The following is an 18,830-nucleotide window of genomic DNA, read 5'->3' on the forward strand; positions in this document are numbered from 1 at the left end:
TGTGTGTGTATCTCTGTGTATATATCAGTGTGTGTGTGTGTGTGTGTGTGTGTATCTCTGTGTATATATCAGTGTGTGTGTGTGTGTGTGTGTGTGTATCTCTGTGTATATATCAGTGTGTGTGTGTGTGTTTCAGGCTGCTGGCGCTGTGGGAACAGGAAGTGTGTGCAGTGGGTCGACAGGAAGCGTCTCTGACTCGAGTTCTTCTTCACTTCCAGAGAGACAGACTGCTGCTCGTCCTCTTCATCGGCCTCCTCTTCATCACATCTTTGTTCCTCGGCTCAGTGAGTCTCCTCACCTCACCTGTTCACACCTGTACGCTCTGATGTCATCAACACACGTGTATGCTCATCAACACACCTGTACGCTCTGATGTCATCAACACACCTGTAGGCTCTGATGTCATCCAACATGTCCATATTGCTCTGTTTTGATGGGGCTCATCAGGTTTTTCAGGGTTCTGTGTTGAGCCATCCTTCAGGTAACTCCTCATTTCAGCTCCACCAATCAGCTGTGTCTTATTTCATCAATTTTATTGTCCTGCACGACACGAGCCAGGAGCATGCTGGGACGGGTTGTAGCCTCGCATCCAAGTTAGGTTAGCCTCTATAACGTCCCTGTGCGTCCCCACAGACCTCTAGAACATCCCCACAGACCTCTATAACGTCCCCACAGACCTCTAGAACGTCCCCACAGACCTCTAGAACATCCCCGCAGACCTCTAGAACATCCCCGCAGACCTCTATAACGTCCCCGCAGACCTCTAGAACGCCCCCGCAGACCTCTATAACGTCCCCGCAGACCTCTATAACGCCCCCGCAGACCTCTATAACGTCCCCCGCAGACCTCTATAACGCCCCCCGCAGACCTCTATAACGTCCCCGCAGACCTCTATAACGTCCCCGCAGACCTCTATAACGTCCCCGCAGACCTCTATAACGTCCCCGCAGACCTCTATAACGTCCCCGCAGACCTCTATAACGTCCCCGCAGACCTCTATAACGCCCCCCACAGACCTCTATAACGTCCCCGCAGACCTCTAGAACCCCCCCGCAGACCTCTATAACGTCTCCGCAGACCTCTATAACGCCCCCGCAGACCTCTATAACGCCCCCCGCAGACCTCTATAACGCCCCCGCAGACCTCTAGAACGCCCCCACAGACCTCTAAAACGCCCCCACAGACCTCTATAACGCCCCCACAGACCTCTAGAACGCCCCCACAGACCTCTAGAACATCCCCACAGACCTCTAGAACGTCCCCACAGACCTCTATAATGTCCCCGTGCGTCCCCACAGACCTCTAGAATGTCCCCACAGACCTCTATAACATCCCTGTGCGTCCCCACAGACCTCTAGAACGTCCCCACAGACCTCTATAATGCCCCCACAGACCTCTAGAACATCCCCACAGACCTCTAGAACGTCCCCACAGACCTCTAGAACATCCCCACAGACCTCTAGAACGTCCCCACAGACCTCTAGAACGTCCCCACAGACCTCTATAATGTCCCTGTGCGTCCCCACAGACCTGTATAACTATAGACTGGTCCTTATGTCTCTGTGTCCTGTCAGGGCGTCCTGGTCCATGAGATCCTCAACTACATCCTCCATCCGGAGTCTTCATCGGTTTGGGGGGGCGTGGCCCTGTGTTTGGGTCTGGTCTCTGTCGAGCTCTTCAGGGTCGGCTGTCTCACTCTGAACTGGGCCATCAACCTGAGGACAGGAATCAGGCTGAAAGCAGGTTTCTGCATGCTGGGCTTCCACAAGATCCTCTCTCTGAGGACGCACAGCAGCATCTCCGTCGGACAGGTCAGAGTTTCACAATCACAGAGGGTCGGGGCGGGTTAGCCTAGCTTAGCACAAAGACTGGTAGAAAAGGGAAACTGTTAACCAAACTATATAGTGATCTGTCTGTCTGTAGATGGTGAACGTGCTGACCAGTGACAGTTACCGGCTGTTTGACGCCGTCCTGTTGGGCCCTTTAGTGCTACCCTTCCCCCTCCTGCTCATCGCCTGCTCCATCTACTCCTGCTACATCCTCAACTATACAGCTCTCATCGGCTTCTTCATCTTTCTCGTCTTCATCCTCCTACAGGTGTGTGGACACACCGCCGACACATCTGAGATAATGCTGAGAGTGAGACATGCTGGAGAATGGACCTGGTTAGCTTAGCTTAGCATAAAGTAGATCTCCCTGATGGTGTCTGGTCTGGAGGTCTGGAGACAACAGCAGCTTTATTCAAGCTGTGACGTCCTCCGTGTCAGCACCTCCTCTTTTTAGAAACTCCAGCTGTGACCAACCCAAACATCACAACAGTCACAGCAGAAGTAGCTCTACCTGTCATCCAGCTGAGGGCGCTCTCACATCCAGTACATACGTGGAACAGTTTGAGTGATTATCAGTAACGATGTGTACAGTTTAGAGACGTCTGTCTTCATTAAATTGACAGACATCAGACTTCCAGCTGAGTTTGTTGCTGCTGAACAAAGACAGACATGAGCAACTTTTAAATGTCTGATGGTCACACAGATCATTAAACCTCCTGAGGTCAGAGACGCTAGAGTCACAGTACATACAACAATAATCATATCATCGTGTGTGTGTGTGTGTGTCAGTTGGTGTTTGCCAGGCTCATCAGTGGGCTCCAGCAGAGAGCCGTCACCATCACCGACACTCGAGTGCGAACCATCAACGAGCTCCTGACCTGCATCAAACTCATCAAGATGTTTGTGTGGGAGACGTCTTTCAGGGACAGAATCACAGGTACCGAGAGACAGCCACCGAGACGAGCCCGTTGTTACCATGTTGTTACCGTGTTGTTACTATTTACCTTATACATGCTTCCTCTGGGTAATTATCAGGAAGCACGCACACACATTAATTTCCACTGTTATGCAGATGATACCCAATTCTACTTATTAATAAAGTCTGATGAATCCAATCAGTTGGCTAAACTCCAAGTCTGCCTTAAAGACATAAAGCCCTGGATGAACAGCTAAACTCAAACTAAACTGAAGTTATTCTGCTTGGCCCCAGACACCTTAGGGACACCTTTTCTACCAACATAACTGCTCTGGATGGCATTACTCTGGCCTCCAGCTCCACTGGGAGGAATCTTTGATCAGGATTTTAACTCCCATATTAAACTGATTTCTAGAACTGCCTTTTTCTTTCTCCGTAATATTGCTAAAATCAGGCCCCATGACGAGAACTAAGAGAAGAGACCATCTTTCTCCTGTACTGGCTTCTCTTCACTGGCTTCCAGTCAAATCTAGAATAGAGTTTAAAATCCTTCTCCTCACCTCCAAAGCTCTTAATGTTCAGGCTCCATCATCTCTTAAAGAGCTCATAGTACCGTACTACCCCACTAGAGCACTGTGCTCCCAGTGCTGCGAATCATCGGCCACTCATCATGTTTTTCAGTGCTACCATATTGCTAATTTATTAGTCATATTCCTATTGTCAGTGTTCTAGTTCCTGTTAGTATATTGGTTGCTGTTTGTTCTCCCTCCCTCTCTCTCTGTCTCTCTCTCTCTCTCTCTCTCTCTCTCTCTCTCTCTCTCTCTCTGTCTCTCTCTCTCTCTCTCTCTCTGTCTCTCTCTCTCTCTCTCTCTCTGTCTCTCTCTCTCTCTCTCTGTCTCTCTCTCTCTGTCTCTGTCTCTGTCTCTCTCTCTCTCTCTCTCTCTCCAACCTCCACCCAACATGGACCCTGACAGAAAGCTGTTATGAATTGGTGCTGTTTAAATGAAGATTGATTGATTGTTATTGTGTTGTTACCGTGTTGTTACCATGTTATCTTGTTGTTACCATGTTGTTACCGTGTTGTTATCTTGTTGTTACCGTGTTGTTACCGTGTTATCTTGTTGTCACCGTGTTGTTATCTTGTTGTTACCGTGTTGTTACCATGTTGTTATCTTGTTGTTACTGCGTTGTTACCGTGTTGTTATCTTGTTGTTACGTGTGGTTATCTTGTTGTTACCGTGTTGTTGTCTTGTTGTTACCTGTTGTTATCTTGTTGTTACCGTGTTGTTATCTTGTTGTTACCGTGTTTTCTTGTTGTTACTGTGTTGTTATCTTGTTGTTACCGTGTTGTTATCTTGTTGTTACCATGTTTTCTTGTTGTTACTGTGTTGTTATCTTGTTGTTACCCGTTGTTATCTTGTTGTTACCGTGTTGTTACAGTGTTGTTTCCATGTCCATGTCAGTTCATTGTCTGTGCTGTCATGATCAAATCCATTCTGCTTTATTATTGAGGGAACGGCCAAATGAATTAAATTCTGCTCCACATTTTCACTGCGACCAGCAGCAGGCAGGTGTCAGCCTGCAGGTCAGGCCGGACAGGTCACTGATTAGAGAAGATCTGATCAAAAGTAATGTTCAGAGTTATTGACGACTGACAGAAACACTGTGGGCAATAGTCCACCCCCCCCCCTCCACTCACTGTGTGTATGTGTGTGTGTCTCAGACATCAGGACCTCAGAGAGGAGGATGTTGGAGAAAGCTGCTCTCATTCAGAACTTCAGTGTGACCATCAGCCCTCTGGTCCCCATAATCGCCACCATGTGCACCTTCATCGTCCACACCTGGCTGGGCCTCCCTCTGAACACCAGCACGGTCAGTACTGACTGACAGGTACTCGTACCTGTACTGGTACTACTACCCCCCCCGTCCTGTGTCCTGGTCTCACTCTGTGTTGTTTTTCATCAGGCTTATCCTGTTGTCACCATCTTCAACTGCATGAGGTTCATTCTGTCCATGTTGCCCACTGCCATCAAGTCGCTTGCTGAAGCTGCCGTGTCCATTGGTCGCCTCCAGGTAATCAATCAGTGTTTCTCTCTCCAGCTCCAGGTCACAGCAGTGTTCTCTCAGACTGTTTCCATAAAGAGCAGCTCAGAACAAACTCTTTCATTCAGAGACCAAAGATTCAGGAATTCAACAGGAAGGATTCAAGAATCCCCACAGAGCAGCTCAGAGATTAGATTAGGACCCAGTGGAGGAAGAACTCCCCTTTAACGGGAGAACTCCCCTTTAACGGGAAGAAATCTCAAACAGAACCAGGCTCGGGGGGGGGGGGCTTTCTGTTGGGGTCCATGTTGGGAGAGAGAGGGAGAACCAACAGCAACTAAAATACTAACAGTAACTACAGTACTGATTAATGTGACTGATACTGATCAATGTGACTGATACTGATCAATATGGTAGCAGGTAAAAACATGACAACAGTTAATATGTGATATGAGTTCTCCTGCTGTGGTTCTCAGGTTCCTGTGGATCCTGGTCCTGGTTCTCCTGCTGTGGATCGTCAGCCACCGACCCTGACAGAATGCCCCCCCCACCTCTGAGCCTGGTTCTGTTCCAGGTTTCTTCCCGTTAAAGGGGAGTTCGTCCCGTTAAAGGGGAGTTCCTCCCGTTAAAGGGGAGTTCTTCCTCCACTGTGTCCTAATCTAATCTCTGAGCTGCTCTGTGGGGATTCTTGAATCCTTCCTGTTGAATTCCTGAATCTTTGGTCTCTGAATGAAAGAGTTTGTTCTGAGCTGCTCTTTATGGAAACAGTCTGAGAGAAACACTGCTGTGACCTGGAGCTGGAGAGAGAAACACTGATTGATTGATTGATTGATTGATTGATTGTGTGTGTTTTGCAGAGGTTACTGCTCATAGAGAATCCAGAGTCGTATGTCATCCAGAACACAGACTGCAGGTCAGCAGCTGTCATCCTAAAGAATGCCTCGCTGTCCTGGACCAAACCTCCTCACCCCCCCCACACAGAGGACAGGGACGGCCTGGTGTCCAAAATCAGAACCTCCGACCTGCTGCCCACCCTGAGGGACATCTCCTTCACACTACACAAGGTCAGATTACTGTAATACACCTGTCTGATGAATCTGATGAAGATTATGATGGTGATGACGATGTGAGGATGATGATGGTGGTGATGAAGATGGTGAGGATGATGATGGTGATGATGGTGATGATGGTGATGATGGTGATGGTGATGAAGATTGTGATGATGATGATGATGGTGATGATGGTGATGAAGATGGTGTGTGTGGTTGTCCAGGGCCGCCTGTTGGGTGTTTGTGGGAACGTTGGCAGCGGGAAGACATCACTGATCTGCAGTCTGTTAGAACAGGTGAGTCCACCTGTCTGTCTGCACCGTGTCCGTCTGTCTGTCTGCACCCTGTCTGTCTGTCTGTTGTGGAAATTATTCTATTGGTGAGAACTGAAATAAGAGTTTGGAAAACAGGATGTCTTTATAGAAGGTCAGACAATCAGACAGAGTGCACAGCAGTCTGCAGAGAGTGAGACAAAGTCCTACTCTCCACAGGAGTTTTTATGTGACACAGAAAGGAGGATCTCGGGGGGCAGACTGCTCCCACACGATAACATGATAATGTCTAAACAGCAGATGTGTAGAGTTGCAGAGCAGACAGAGAAGACAATACAATGTAGATAGTTGTACAAGGACAAGGTAAGAGAGTGGTGAGAAACAATTCAATTCAATTCAATTCAATTCAATTCAATTCAATTTTATTTGTATAGCCCAATATCACAACAGAGTGTCTCATAGTGCTTTACAAAGTTCACTGAAATAAACAAGTGTAAGCAAACAAGCAATCTAATAAAGAGTCCAGCAGTCGATGAGGCCAGTGGATCAGTCCGATGGATCAGTCCGAGGCATCACCTGCCCTTTATGACCCTCCTTCTTCGGGAAGGAAAAACTCAAAAAACCCAGTGGGAAAAGAGAAACCTCCAGGAGCACCACAGTGAAGGAGAGATCCAGCTCCCAAGGACGGACAGGCTGGAGCCTTGGACAGACGCACATCCATTGGCTGGTGGAGAACCACATCAGCGGGGCCAGGACCAGGATCCATACGAACCAGGGAACCACATCAGCAGAACCAGGACCAGGATCCACAGGAACCAGAGAACCACATCAGCGGGACCGGGACCAGGACCCGCAGGAACCAGAGAACCACATCAGCAGGGCCAGGACCAGGATCCACAGGATCCACAGGAACCTGAGAGATGAGAAAGCACAGAAACGCTCCGGGGAAGACAGCAAGTTAGAGGCAGACATTTGACTGACATGAGACATAACGATGGAGAGGAAGAGGAGGAGAGAGAATAGAGGAGCTCAGTGCACCATAGGAGTCCCCCGGCAGTCTGAACCTATAGCAGCATAACTAGGGGCTGGTCTAAGGCCTGATCCAGCCCTTAAATATATGCTTTGTCAAAAAGGAAGGTTTTTAGTCTACTCTTAAATGTAGAGAGGGTGTCTGCCCCCCGAACCCAAACTGGAAGGAGATTCCACAGGAGAGGAGCCTGATAGCTGAAAGCTCTGGCTCCTGAACTACTTTTGGAGACTTTAGGAACCACCAGTAGACCTGCATTCTGGGAGCGCAGTGCTCTAGTGGGGTAGTACGGTACTATAAGATCTTTAAGATATGATGGGGCCTGACCCTTAAGAGCCTTGTAGGTGAGGAGAAGGATTTTAAACTCTATTCTAGATTTTACTGGAAGCCAATGAAGAGAAGCCAGTACAGGAGAAATGTGGTCTCTTCTTTTAGTTCTCGTCAGAACACGAGCAGCAGCGTTCTAATTATTTTCCCATCACACTGTCTGTCTGTCTGTACCCTGTCTCCACTTTGTCCATCTGACTGTCTGTCTGCGCCGTGTCCACCTGTCTGTCCATCAGATGTACCTGCAGCAGGGCTCGGTCTGTGTGGACGGGTCGATCGCCTATGCCTCCCAGCAGGCCTGGATATTCTTTGGGACGGTTGAGGACAACATTCTGATGGGGGCGCCTCTGGACCGGTTCAGGTAGGCGGTGCTCTTATGGGGCAACTGATTCAAGCGACACCTGAACTGATGTGTGGATCCTCTGCAGGTACAACAGAGTCCTGAACAGCTGCAGCCTGGATGCTGACCTGGCCATCCTGCCCCATGGTGACCAGACGCTGGTGAGATACACCTACCAGTCTAAACCGGTCTGAACCCGGGTGCACTCCACTTTTGAACCAGTATAAAATCCACTCTGAGCTAAATTTTGTGCCGTTGGTCTTTGGCTGTTCTGCCAAATTGTGTGCATGACATTTAAATCCAGTGTGTTTAATGGGAGTCAGAGCTAATTTAATGTAATTAATCCGGTTATGAAGATGTGACTGATGACATTTGTCATCATCGATTAATCTGACAATAACCTTCCTCAACTATTTTTAATTTGAATTCTGACAGTTTAACACATCCAACACATCCACACATCAACACATCAAACCCGCCGAGTTTGTCCTCAGACGTCCTCCTGATACAAGACGCTGTGTCTCCAGGTTGGAGAGCAGGGTGTCAACCTGTCGGGGGGGCAGAGACAGAGAATCAGTCTGGCCCGAGCCGTCTACGCCGACAGAGACCTGTACCTGCTGGACGACCCGCTGTCTGCCCTCGACGCCCACGTAGGAACACATGTGTTCCAAGAGTGCATCAGGAAGGAGCTGCGGGGGAAGTCCGTCATCCTGATTACCCATCAGCTCCAGGTTAGTCCAGACTGGTCTGTAGAGCTTAGCTTGAGGTCGTCCCTGCAGCGGTGCGGACTTGTGTGGTCCCCTGTGGTTCGGTGGGTGTGTTCTGATGGAGTGACCGGGGGTCTGTGTCTCTGGGTCCGTCAGTTCATGGAGTTCTGTGACGAGGTTCTGGTCCTGAAGGATGGGACGGTGCTAGAAGCAGGAAATCACCTGGACCTGATGAGGGAGAAGGGACACTATGCTGAGCTTGTCACAAAACACCTGTTGGAGAGGATGGTACGTTAGCAGTTGGGTCTCCTCGGGGGGTCTCTTTGTGTTGGTTTCTGGTGGGGGAGGGGGGTGTTCTGACCAAACACTCAAGACTGTCTGTAACCCTCAACACGCTGCACCAAAAGTCCATTCAGACTGTGCTGGTTTAACCCCCCCCATGATAATCCCACAGGTAAAACCATCACTATGACAACAGAAACTCATAAAAAACCTGTCAACTGGGACGTCAGCTGGTCAGCAGGTCTCCTTCAGACCCATTTCTTTCCCTCCCATCAGTGTCCATGCTCCTATCTGCAGAGGATGAACCAGCAGACAGCAGCTCCTGTCTGCAGAGGATGAACCCCTGGATGTTTAGACAACTATCAGTGGATCACTGAGAGACTGAAGGAACCTTCAAGAATTGAAGAAAATGAGCAGAACCTCAAGATTCAGTTTTTATTATTTTAGTAAAATGTCTGTTTAAGGTCGTCACATGGTGCTGCTGTTTCCTGTTTCCAGCCTCAGAGAGAAGAGAAGAAGAAGAAGGTGGAGCTGAAAGGCCAACTTGACAGAGGGACAGTCAATCCAGGTACGGGGGGGTCATATTCAGGTTGTTTTATGACATCATGTGTCTCTAACAAATTATACATGACTACATGTTATTATTATTATTATTATTATATTATTATTATGGATTTGTTGGCAGCTGAGACGTTTGATGTTTGCTGTCTCAGTGGACTGAAGACATCGGCTCGTCTGATTGGTCTGTCAGTGATGATGAAGATGATGATGATGTCAGATGTTTGTGATTGTGACTCCAGGGGTCAGCCCCTGTTTCTGTGTGTTCTGAGTCCCGACCGAGTCTGTGCAGATGGACTCACCTGTCGTCATACCACCTGGTCTGAGACCAGCTGTGTGGTCACCATGACAACTGTCTGACTTTGCGTTTCCGGGCTGAATGAATTCGTCCTCTGTGACACTGCACCTGTCGTATTGTTGTCACGTGGTGATCTGGTCATGTGACTGCTTTGTGAATAACGGCCTGCTTGGTTCCCCGCAGCCTTCGACATGTCGGATGAGAGCACAGACGCCCCGTCAGCCGACTGCATACGTGAGTCCATGAGACGCCCACTGGTATCCACCCAAACACAAACGTCCTCGCGAGGACGCGCTGACCCGTGTCTTCGGCGTGTCGTAGATGAACACGTGTGGTCACTTTTTATTTAGAACTGGGAGTAAAAACAACCCAAAACATTTCATATCATGTATAAGACTCGGCTGTAAGTCCTGTCCTAACACATGTGAAGTCTGTAGTATCTTGGAGCCGTGACTCCGACCGAGTATCCAGCTGCACCACCAACAACTCATATTTGTTTGTGTGTGTGTCAGTTGCCATGGAGACAAAAACATCTGATGTAAACAGGAAGTGACCCGTGCCGCTCACAGGTGGCGCCAAAATGACACATGATCACATGCTGAGAAATATTGCAGTTATTAGTTACTATCCTGATCACTGCTGCACTGTGCGTGTGTGTTTCATGTATAGAATGAATCAGTGTTAATGAATGAATTAATATGTGAAGTTTTCTTTATTGTGGATCAATACCGCAATCAACAATGTGTATGTGTTCTGTGTGAAGCTGCTGATCAGCTGATCGACCAGGAGAAAAACAAGAACAGTTTGATCACCTGGAAAACGTTTGGACAGTACTGTGAGGCAGCCGGAGGTACACACACACGCACACGCACACTGTGCCCTTCAAAATAAAAGCCCCGTGTTGACAGCTGTGTCTGATGTTGCTGCAGGTTTCTGTGTGAGTGTCTTCGTCTTCCTCCTTTTCATCGTGCTGATCGTGGTCACAGCTCTGAGCTACTGGTGGCTCAGCTACTGGCTGCAGCAGGGACACGGGGTGAGACTCCTCCCACGATGCCTTGGGGGGGGTTGTAATGTTTCTGTGGAGATGGTCAGTGAGCTGTCAGCCTTTAAAACCCCAAACACCAGCTGCAGCTGCTTTCCACTGAATCAATAAGCACTAATCAATAATCACACAGATAGAGCAGGAAGACTTTGACTTGTTGGTTGTCAGGAAGTCAGAACACGTGTTTATGTCCTCATAAACCAAACACGTTTTTTGGTTGCAGCTAAAAACGCAGCTGAATGAATAATTGCAGCTGCAGAGATGTCAGAGCGTCTGCTGTGTGTGTGTGTGTGTGTGTGTGTGCTCAGTGTGTGTGTGGTTGTTCATCTGCAGTGGGGGGGGCTTCCAGCTGGACTCAGGTTGTCTCCGTGTTGTTCCTCAGACTGCCAACGTGACGTGGTCACAGCGAGGAGACGTGTCTCTGAACGCCAACCTGTCCTTCTACCAGCTCATGTTTGGCATAATGATCGTCTTCCTGCTCGCCGCCTGTGTCATCAAATGTTTCTGTTACGTCAAGGTGACATTCCACGCCTCCACGGCGCTGCACAACGGCCTGCTGAGCAAGGTCAGAGCCTCACTGTGGTCCATCTTGTTCTAATGGCAAACTGTTCCCTAACCCGACACCCAAAACCTGAACGTGAGTGGACAGCCTGTGTCAACCTGTTGTCCAGCAGGGGGCAGTATTCACACATCCTCCCATCGCTAAGACCATTAATTGGACAGGAAGTCTTGTTTGTTGGTGTGAAAATGCAGACAGCTGGTTGGCTATTGTAAGAATGCAGACAACTGATTGGCTGGTGTCTCCCTCAGGTCATCTGCAGTCCAATGAGTTTCTTTGACACGACTCCGAGCGGCCGCATCCTTAACTGCTTCTCCAGGTATCAGGACGAGGTGGATTCTTTGGTGCCTCACCATCTCAATGCCCTGCTGCTCTTCTGTCTGATCGCCATCTGCGTCTGCATCATCAACTCCATCATCTTCCCCATCATGTTGCTGCCTGTCTTCGTCCTGGTGACCCTCTTCACCTTCCTCCTCCGGTGAGTCAGCAGAAGTTCATCAAAGACACCACGTGATCCAAGTGGTCTGAGAACACAGACCTCAGACCTGAAACCTGAGACCCCAGAGATAAGACTAGAGACCTGACAGGCTGCTGTTGCTGCTGCTCATCAAAAGTTACTTGGACTTGACTTAAGGTGGTGCTGCATGAGGATGGAGCTCTCCGTACTGAAGAGCAGACACTGAACATATTTTTCCCTCATTTTAACTTCATTCTAAAAGAAGGAATCATCTTAAACTTATCTCTAGTTTTCGTGCCAGTTGCTCCACATGCTGCCACATTCACAGGAATTTATAAGGTCAAGCAGTGTCAATATCAGTACCGGTAAATATGTGAAGTCCAGAGATCTGTGTCTGGAGTCATGATATCCTAAGAGGAACATATTCTTACTGAGATCCTGATGCAACGTCTGACGTTAAACTCAATTTAACTTCAGTACAAGGGAAATCAGATGCATAAAAGCCTGTATCGTCTGCATACAGGCAGATATTATCAGTGTGAGCTGGAGTGATGATAATGTTTATGTCAAAGGTAAATAGACCACTGTGGTCCGGTTTATGTGTCGGTATAGAAGGTCTGATCTGAAAATCATCCACACCTGCTCAGTCAGTCAGTTTAATAAAGTGCAGATCAACAATGTGAAAAGATCCATAAACAGAGCAGGACGCCACTATTTCCTGTCCAGTGAAGGTTTGCTATCATGTTGCACAGCTGGATACAACTGACTGATTTACACGGATTCATATAAGTCTGACTGTACCTGTGACGCTGGGGTTTGTCCCATTAACCACAAATTCATTAAACACACAAACCGATTCATCAGGAACACCACAGGATAAACCAGGAGGAATATTTTCTGAGGATCACGGTCAGTGGAGTGACGGTGGAGTGACAGCGGAGTGACGGTAGAGTGATAGTGGAGTGACAGCGGAGTGACGATAGAGTGACGGCAGAGTGATAGTGGAGTGACAGTAGAGTGATAGTGGAGTGACGGTAGAGTGACGGCAGAGTGATAGTGGAGTGATAGTAGAGTGATAGTGGAGTGACAGTAGAGAGACGGTAGTGTGGCGGTAGAGTGATAGAGTGACAGCGGAGTGGCGGTAGAGTGATCGTGGAGTGACGGTGGAGTGGCGGTAGAGTGATAGTGGAGTGACGGTGGAGTGATAGTAGAGTGATAGTGGAGTGACAGTAGAGTGATAGTGGAGTGACGGTAGAGTGATAGTGGAGTGATGGTGGAGTGACGGTGGAGTGATAGTAGCGTGATAGTGGAGTGATAGTGGAGTGATAGTAGAGTGATAGTAGAGTGATAGTGGAGTGACAGTAGAGTGACAGTAGAGTGATAGTGGAGTGATGGTGGAGTGACAGCGGAGTGACGATAGAGTGACGGCAGAGTGATAGTGGAGTGATAGTAGAGTGATAGTGGAGTGACAGTAGAGAGACGGTAGTGTGGCGGTAGAGTGATAGAGTGACAGCGGAGTGGCGGTAGAGTGATCGTGGAGTGACGGTGGAGTGACGGTAGAGTGATAGTGGAGTGACGGTGGAGTGATAGTAGAGTGATAGTGGAGTGACGGTGGAGTGATAGTGGAGTGACGGTAGAGTGATGGTGGAGTGACGGTAGAGTGATAGTGGAGTGATAGTAGAGTGATAGTGGAGTGATAGTAGAGTGATAGTGGAGTGACAGTAGAGTGATGGTGGAGTGACAGCGGAGTGACGATAGAGTGGCGGCAGAGTGATAGTGGAGTGATAGTAGAGTGATAGTGGAGTGACAGTAGAGAGACGGTAGTGTGGCGGTAGAGTGATAGAGTGACAGCGGAGTGGCAGTAGAGTGATCGTGGAGTGACGGTAGAGTGATAGTGGAGTGATGGTGGAGTGATAGTAGAGTGATAGTGGAGTGACAGTAGAGTGATAGTGGAGTGACGGTGGAGTGATGGTGGAGTGACGGTAGAGTGATGGTGGAGTGACGGTAGAGTGATAGTGGAGTGACAGTAGAGTGATAGTGGAGTGATGGTGGAGTGACGGTAGAGTGATAGTGGAGTGATGGTGGAGTGATAGTAGAGTGATAGTGGAGTGACAGTAGAGTGACGATAGAGTGACGGCAGAGTGATAGTGGAGTGACGGTGGAGTGACAGTAGAGTGATAGTGGAGTGACGATGGAGTGACGATGGAGTGACGATGGAGTGACGGTAGAGTGACAGCGGAGTGACGGTAGAGTGATAGTGGAGTGACGGTAGAGTGACAGCGGAGTGACAGTAGAGTGACGGTAGAGTGACGATGGAGTGACAATGGAGTGATGGTAGAGTAATAGTGGAGTGACGATGGAGTGACGGTGGAGTGACGATGGAGTGACGATGGAGTGACGGTAGAGTGATAGTGGAGTGACGATGGAGTGACGGTAGAGTAATAGTGGAGTGACGATGGAGTGACGGTGGAGTGACGATGGAGTGACAATGGAGTGATGGTAGAGTAATAGTGGAGTGACGATGGAGTGACGGTGGAGTGACGATGGAGTGACGGTAGAGTGATAGTGGAGTGACAGTTCGTGTTTTCCGAGCAGGACGTTCCTGAAGAACGTCTGTGAGTTAAAGAAGATGGAGAACACCAGTCGCTCTCCCTGCATCTCTCTGTGCTCCTCCATCATCCAGGGCCTGAGCACCATCCAGGCCTATGGCAGGAGCCCCCAGTACACGCAGCTGTAAGACACTTCACACCTGTCTCAAACCTTACACCTGTCTGTCTCCCATCTGTCTGTCCCTCACCTTAAATAATTTTTGCAGTTTTCCCTGAAGCATTTCAGCTCCTCTGCATGTTTATGTTCAACATGCTGGAGCTATACATGTTAATGTTTAACATGTTCAACATGTTCAACATGTCCAACATGTTCAACATGTCAGACATGTTAATGTTCAACATGTCAGACATGCTAATGTTTAACATGTTCAACATGTCAGACATGTTAATGTTCAACATGTCAGACATGCTAATGTTTAACATGTTTAACATGTCAGACATGTTAAACATGTTAAACATGTCAGACATGTTAATGTTTAACATGTTCAACATGTCAGACATGTTAATGTTTAACATGATCAACATGTCAGACATGTTAATGTTTAACTTGATCAACATGTCAGACATGTTAATGTTTAACATGTTCAACATGTCAGACATGTTAATGTTCAACATGTCAGACATGTTAATGTTTAACATGTTCAACATGTCAGACATGTTAATGTTTAACATGATCAACATGTCAGACATGTTAATGTTTAACTTGATCAACATGTCAGACATGTTAATGTTTAACTTGATCAACATGTCAGACATGTTAATGTTTAACATGTCAGACATGTTAATGTTTAACTTGATCAACATGTCAGACATGTTAATGTTTAACATGTTTAACATGTTTAACATGTCAGACATGTTAATGTTTATCTTGATCAACATGTCAGACATGCTAATGTTTAACATGTTTAACATGTCAGACATGTTAATGTTTAACATGTCATACATGTTAATGTTTAACATGTTCAACATGTCAGACATGTTAATGTTTAACATGTTTAACATGTCTGACATGTTAATGTTTAACATGTTCAACATGTCAGACATGTTAATGTTTAACATGTCAGACATGTCAGACATGTTAATGTTTAACATGTCATACATGTTAATGTTTAACATGTTCAACATGTCATACATGTTAATGTTTAACATGTTCAACATGTCAGACATGTTAATGTTTAACATGTTTAACATGTCTGACATGTTAATGTTTAACATGTTCAACATGTCAGACATGTTAATGTTTAACATGTTCAACATGTCAGACATGTTAATGTTTAACATGTTTAACATGTCTGACATGTTAATGCTAGTGTAGCATCTTAGCTGGGGGGCACAGTTCAGTCTGCCTGGAGCTCTTTTGTCGGGGTGTAAACTGGACAAGAGGACCACAGGTGTCTCCTCGGGATGACCCCTCCCGTCTGTGTTGCAGGTTTAAGAGGCTGTATGATGTCAACGCCAACCACTTCCTGCTGTTTAACTATGCCATGCGCTGGCTCTGCTTCCTGGTGGACGCTCTGTGTGCCGCCATGACACTGCCCGTTGCTCTGCTTGTTGTCTTTAGCTCCAACGACGTCTGCAGCCCCCCCATGAAGGCCCTCGCTCTCTGCTACATCATACAGGTGAGACTATCACCTGACACACACACCTAACAGATGTGAACTCTAGGGGGGGCTGATCCCTGAGACCGTCATCATGTGACCATGTTTCCACTGTCTTGAACTGATAACGGGGATCATGTGACCTGCTGGCATTCTGGATGAACTGAGACGTTACAGAGAGCTGCATCATCAAACTGACCTCTGACCTAAACATGAATCAGCCTGCACACGTCTATTATGATGGAAGCTTCGGCTGGTGACTCGGTGTGAACAGAACATGTGAGGTGTGTCTCTAATCACGTGTTTCATGTTTGTGTTTCCAGCTGACGAGTAACTCTCAGTATCTGATCCAGTCTCTGATGGAGGCAGAGGCCCGGTTCATCTCCGTGGAGTGGCTGCTGCGGTACATCACGGTCAGTCACCGGCGTGTTTCTACACTCCTAATAAACATGATGGCATAGCTCAGCGACCTCACTGGAGCCATCCGGATATCGTGTTTAGGTTTATAACCCGGCTGGACAGGCGGACGGCGAGCTGCTGTCTTGGCCTCTCAGTGTTCCTGGTTCGTTCAGTGTCGCTTCCACGGACAAAGCTGTAAAACTCAGTCAGGAGCAGTGGGGAGTGTTTAGAGCTAATCACAGCTACTCTGAGGTCACAGTGGAGTCTGGACTCGTGAGATTCCCAAACATTCCCAGACATTCCCGTACATTCTCAGACATTCCCAAACATTCCAATCCTGGCAGCCAGCCCTGCTGCCTGTTGGTCCTTTCCCTGACGTGTCGTTCCTGTTTCAGGGCTGCCCCTCGGAGTCCATGGGCCAGCGGCAGGTGAATCCAGTCCCAGAGGACTGGCCTCAGCATGGAGCCATCACCTTCCTGGACTATCAGATGAGGTACAGGCAGGACTCGCCCGTTGTCCTCAATGGGCTGCAGCTCCACATCAGAGGCGGCGAGAAGCTCGGCATTGTAGGAAGGACCGGCTCTGGTAAGAACATGTCTGCTGGAGTCCCTTCAATTTAAATCCAGTTCAGTAGAGCAATTATGTTCCAGTGGCCAACGTCCATCTTCGTACTGCTACCGGGGTGGGTGATGGCGATGGTGACGTTTCCTGCATCATTCTGAGATGGGATGTCCCATTAGCACTGGGAACACTTCAAGGATCTCCAGGAAGATGTGGAGCTTTACTGCTGCCCCCCCCAGCTGGACCTGGAGTGGACAGGGTCTGGGTCATGCGTGGTCAGGTGTGCTCAGATGTGCTCAGATGAGAGTGAATGTGTCTGTGTATCCAGGAAAGTCGTCTCTGGCCGTCGCTCTCTTCAGGCTGGTTGAGCCAGCAGCAGGAAGCATCTTGATCGACGGCGTAGACATCACCTCCATCAGCCTGTCCGACCTGCGCACCAAACTGTCCATCATCTCCCAGGACCCCGTGCTCTTCACTGGGACAGTCAGGTAATCTCACCTGCTTCCTGTTAGTGCCCACTTCCTGTCCTGTCTCCATGGAAACGACACGACAGGTGTGTGTGTGTGCAGGTATAACCTGGACCCGTTCAGCCGCCACAGTGATGAGGAGATCTGGGCCGTGCTGGAGAAGACCTACATGAAGGATGCCGTACGTGTTCTCGTCCTCTGATTTTACACAGCGGCCATCATTATTATTATTACTAGCTGATCGCTCTCATTGAACTGATGAGGCGCTCATCTCTGATTGGATGACCAGTTGTTTCTTCTTCTCCTCTTCCTCATGGCATTGATCAGGTCTGCAGTCTAGACGGGAAACTGGAGGCCGAGCTGACGGACGCTGGAGGAAACTTCTCAGTGGGAGAGAGACAGCTGATGAGTCTGAGCAGAGCCCTGCTGCACCACTCCAAGGTCTGTCTGTCTGTCTGTCTGTCTGTCTCTCTGCCTGTCTGTCTGTCTGTCTCACTTGTGTGCCCCCTCCCCTCCACCAGATCGTCCTATTGGACGAGGCGACGGCGTCTGTCGATGCGGAGACGGACGCTCTGATCCAGACCACCATCAGGGAGGCGTTTGAGTGCAGCACCGTGCTGACCATCGCTCACCGCATCAACACGGTGTTGCAAGCCGACCGCGTCCTGGTCCTCAGCCAAGGACAGGTAACTAACAGGTGTCAGACAGGTGTCACATAGGTATGGACAGGTCAGACCCCTTCAGGTTAACACTGACAGCTGTTTGTTCAGACATGATGGGTTCATGTGTGAATTGTTCGTGTCATGGTGGAATATTTCTGAGAGCTCACAGATGATCCAAGAATGTTCCGGGTCACCTGTGTGAACTTCTCTGTCGTCCTGCAGGTCGTCGAATTCGATTGTCCAGACCTGTTGAAACAAAGACCGGACTCTCTCTTCTCCTCTCTGCTGACTGCTGCCAACACTGTGGCGTCCTGAAGTCCTCAAACACACCAACACTGTGGCGTCCTGAAGTCCTCAAACACACCAACACTGTGGCGTCCTGAAGTCCTCAAACACAGCGACGCTGTGGCGTCCTGAAGTCCTCAAACACACCGACACTGTGGCGTCCTGAAGACCTCAAACACACCGACACTGTGAGGTACTGAAGTCCTCAAACACACGGACACTGTGAGGTACTGAAGTCCTCAAACACACGGACTCTGTGAGGTACTGAAGTCCTCAAACACACCAACACCGTGAGGTACTGAAGTCCTCAAACACACCAACACCGTGGCGTCCTGAAGTCCTCAAACACACCAACACCGTAAGGTCCCAAAGTCCTCAAACACACCAACAACGTGAGGTCCCGAAGTCCTCAAACACACCAACACTGTGAGGTACTGAAGTCCTCAAACACACCAACACTGTGAGGTACTGAATTCCTCAAACACACCAACACCGTGGCATCCTGAAGTCCTGTCGGCAGACAGACCTCTTCACTTGTCTTTG

At 48.5% G+C, this 18,830-nt stretch overlaps 1 protein-coding gene across 1 annotated transcript in view; it reads left to right on the forward strand.

The window, feature by feature from the left end:
* LOC139201689 (ATP-binding cassette sub-family C member 12-like) overlaps nt 1-18,466 on the forward strand; it is a 21,741-nt gene extending 3,275 nt beyond the window's left edge. The window contains exons 3-29 of the mRNA XM_070831085.1: nt 137-284; nt 1,575-1,811; nt 1,924-2,097; nt 2,619-2,766; nt 4,469-4,617; nt 4,711-4,818; nt 5,646-5,852; nt 6,062-6,133; nt 7,700-7,824; nt 7,892-7,964; nt 8,331-8,534; nt 8,667-8,798; nt 9,291-9,360; nt 9,832-9,882; nt 10,412-10,498; nt 10,578-10,681; nt 11,073-11,255; nt 11,501-11,727; nt 14,302-14,439; nt 15,745-15,934; nt 16,237-16,326; nt 16,708-16,897; nt 17,202-17,361; nt 17,443-17,521; nt 17,668-17,781; nt 17,862-18,026; nt 18,225-18,466. Coding sequence (XP_070687186.1) covers nt 137-284; nt 1,575-1,811; nt 1,924-2,097; nt 2,619-2,766; nt 4,469-4,617; nt 4,711-4,818; nt 5,646-5,852; nt 6,062-6,133; nt 7,700-7,824; nt 7,892-7,964; nt 8,331-8,534; nt 8,667-8,798; nt 9,291-9,360; nt 9,832-9,882; nt 10,412-10,498; nt 10,578-10,681; nt 11,073-11,255; nt 11,501-11,727; nt 14,302-14,439; nt 15,745-15,934; nt 16,237-16,326; nt 16,708-16,897; nt 17,202-17,361; nt 17,443-17,521; nt 17,668-17,781; nt 17,862-18,026; nt 18,225-18,317 — 3,718 coding nt within the window. The 3' untranslated portion in view covers nt 18,318-18,466. The remainder of the gene's footprint in view (nt 1-136; nt 285-1,574; nt 1,812-1,923; nt 2,098-2,618; nt 2,767-4,468; nt 4,618-4,710; nt 4,819-5,645; nt 5,853-6,061; nt 6,134-7,699; nt 7,825-7,891; nt 7,965-8,330; nt 8,535-8,666; nt 8,799-9,290; nt 9,361-9,831; nt 9,883-10,411; nt 10,499-10,577; nt 10,682-11,072; nt 11,256-11,500; nt 11,728-14,301; nt 14,440-15,744; nt 15,935-16,236; nt 16,327-16,707; nt 16,898-17,201; nt 17,362-17,442; nt 17,522-17,667; nt 17,782-17,861; nt 18,027-18,224) is intronic.
* Nucleotides 18,467-18,830: the final 364 nt, after the last annotated feature.

This window comes from Pempheris klunzingeri, chromosome 1 (assembly GCF_042242105.1).
Source record: "Pempheris klunzingeri isolate RE-2024b chromosome 1, fPemKlu1.hap1, whole genome shotgun sequence".
In the NCBI taxonomy this organism is placed as follows: Eukaryota; Metazoa; Chordata; class Actinopteri; order Acropomatiformes; family Pempheridae; genus Pempheris; species Pempheris klunzingeri.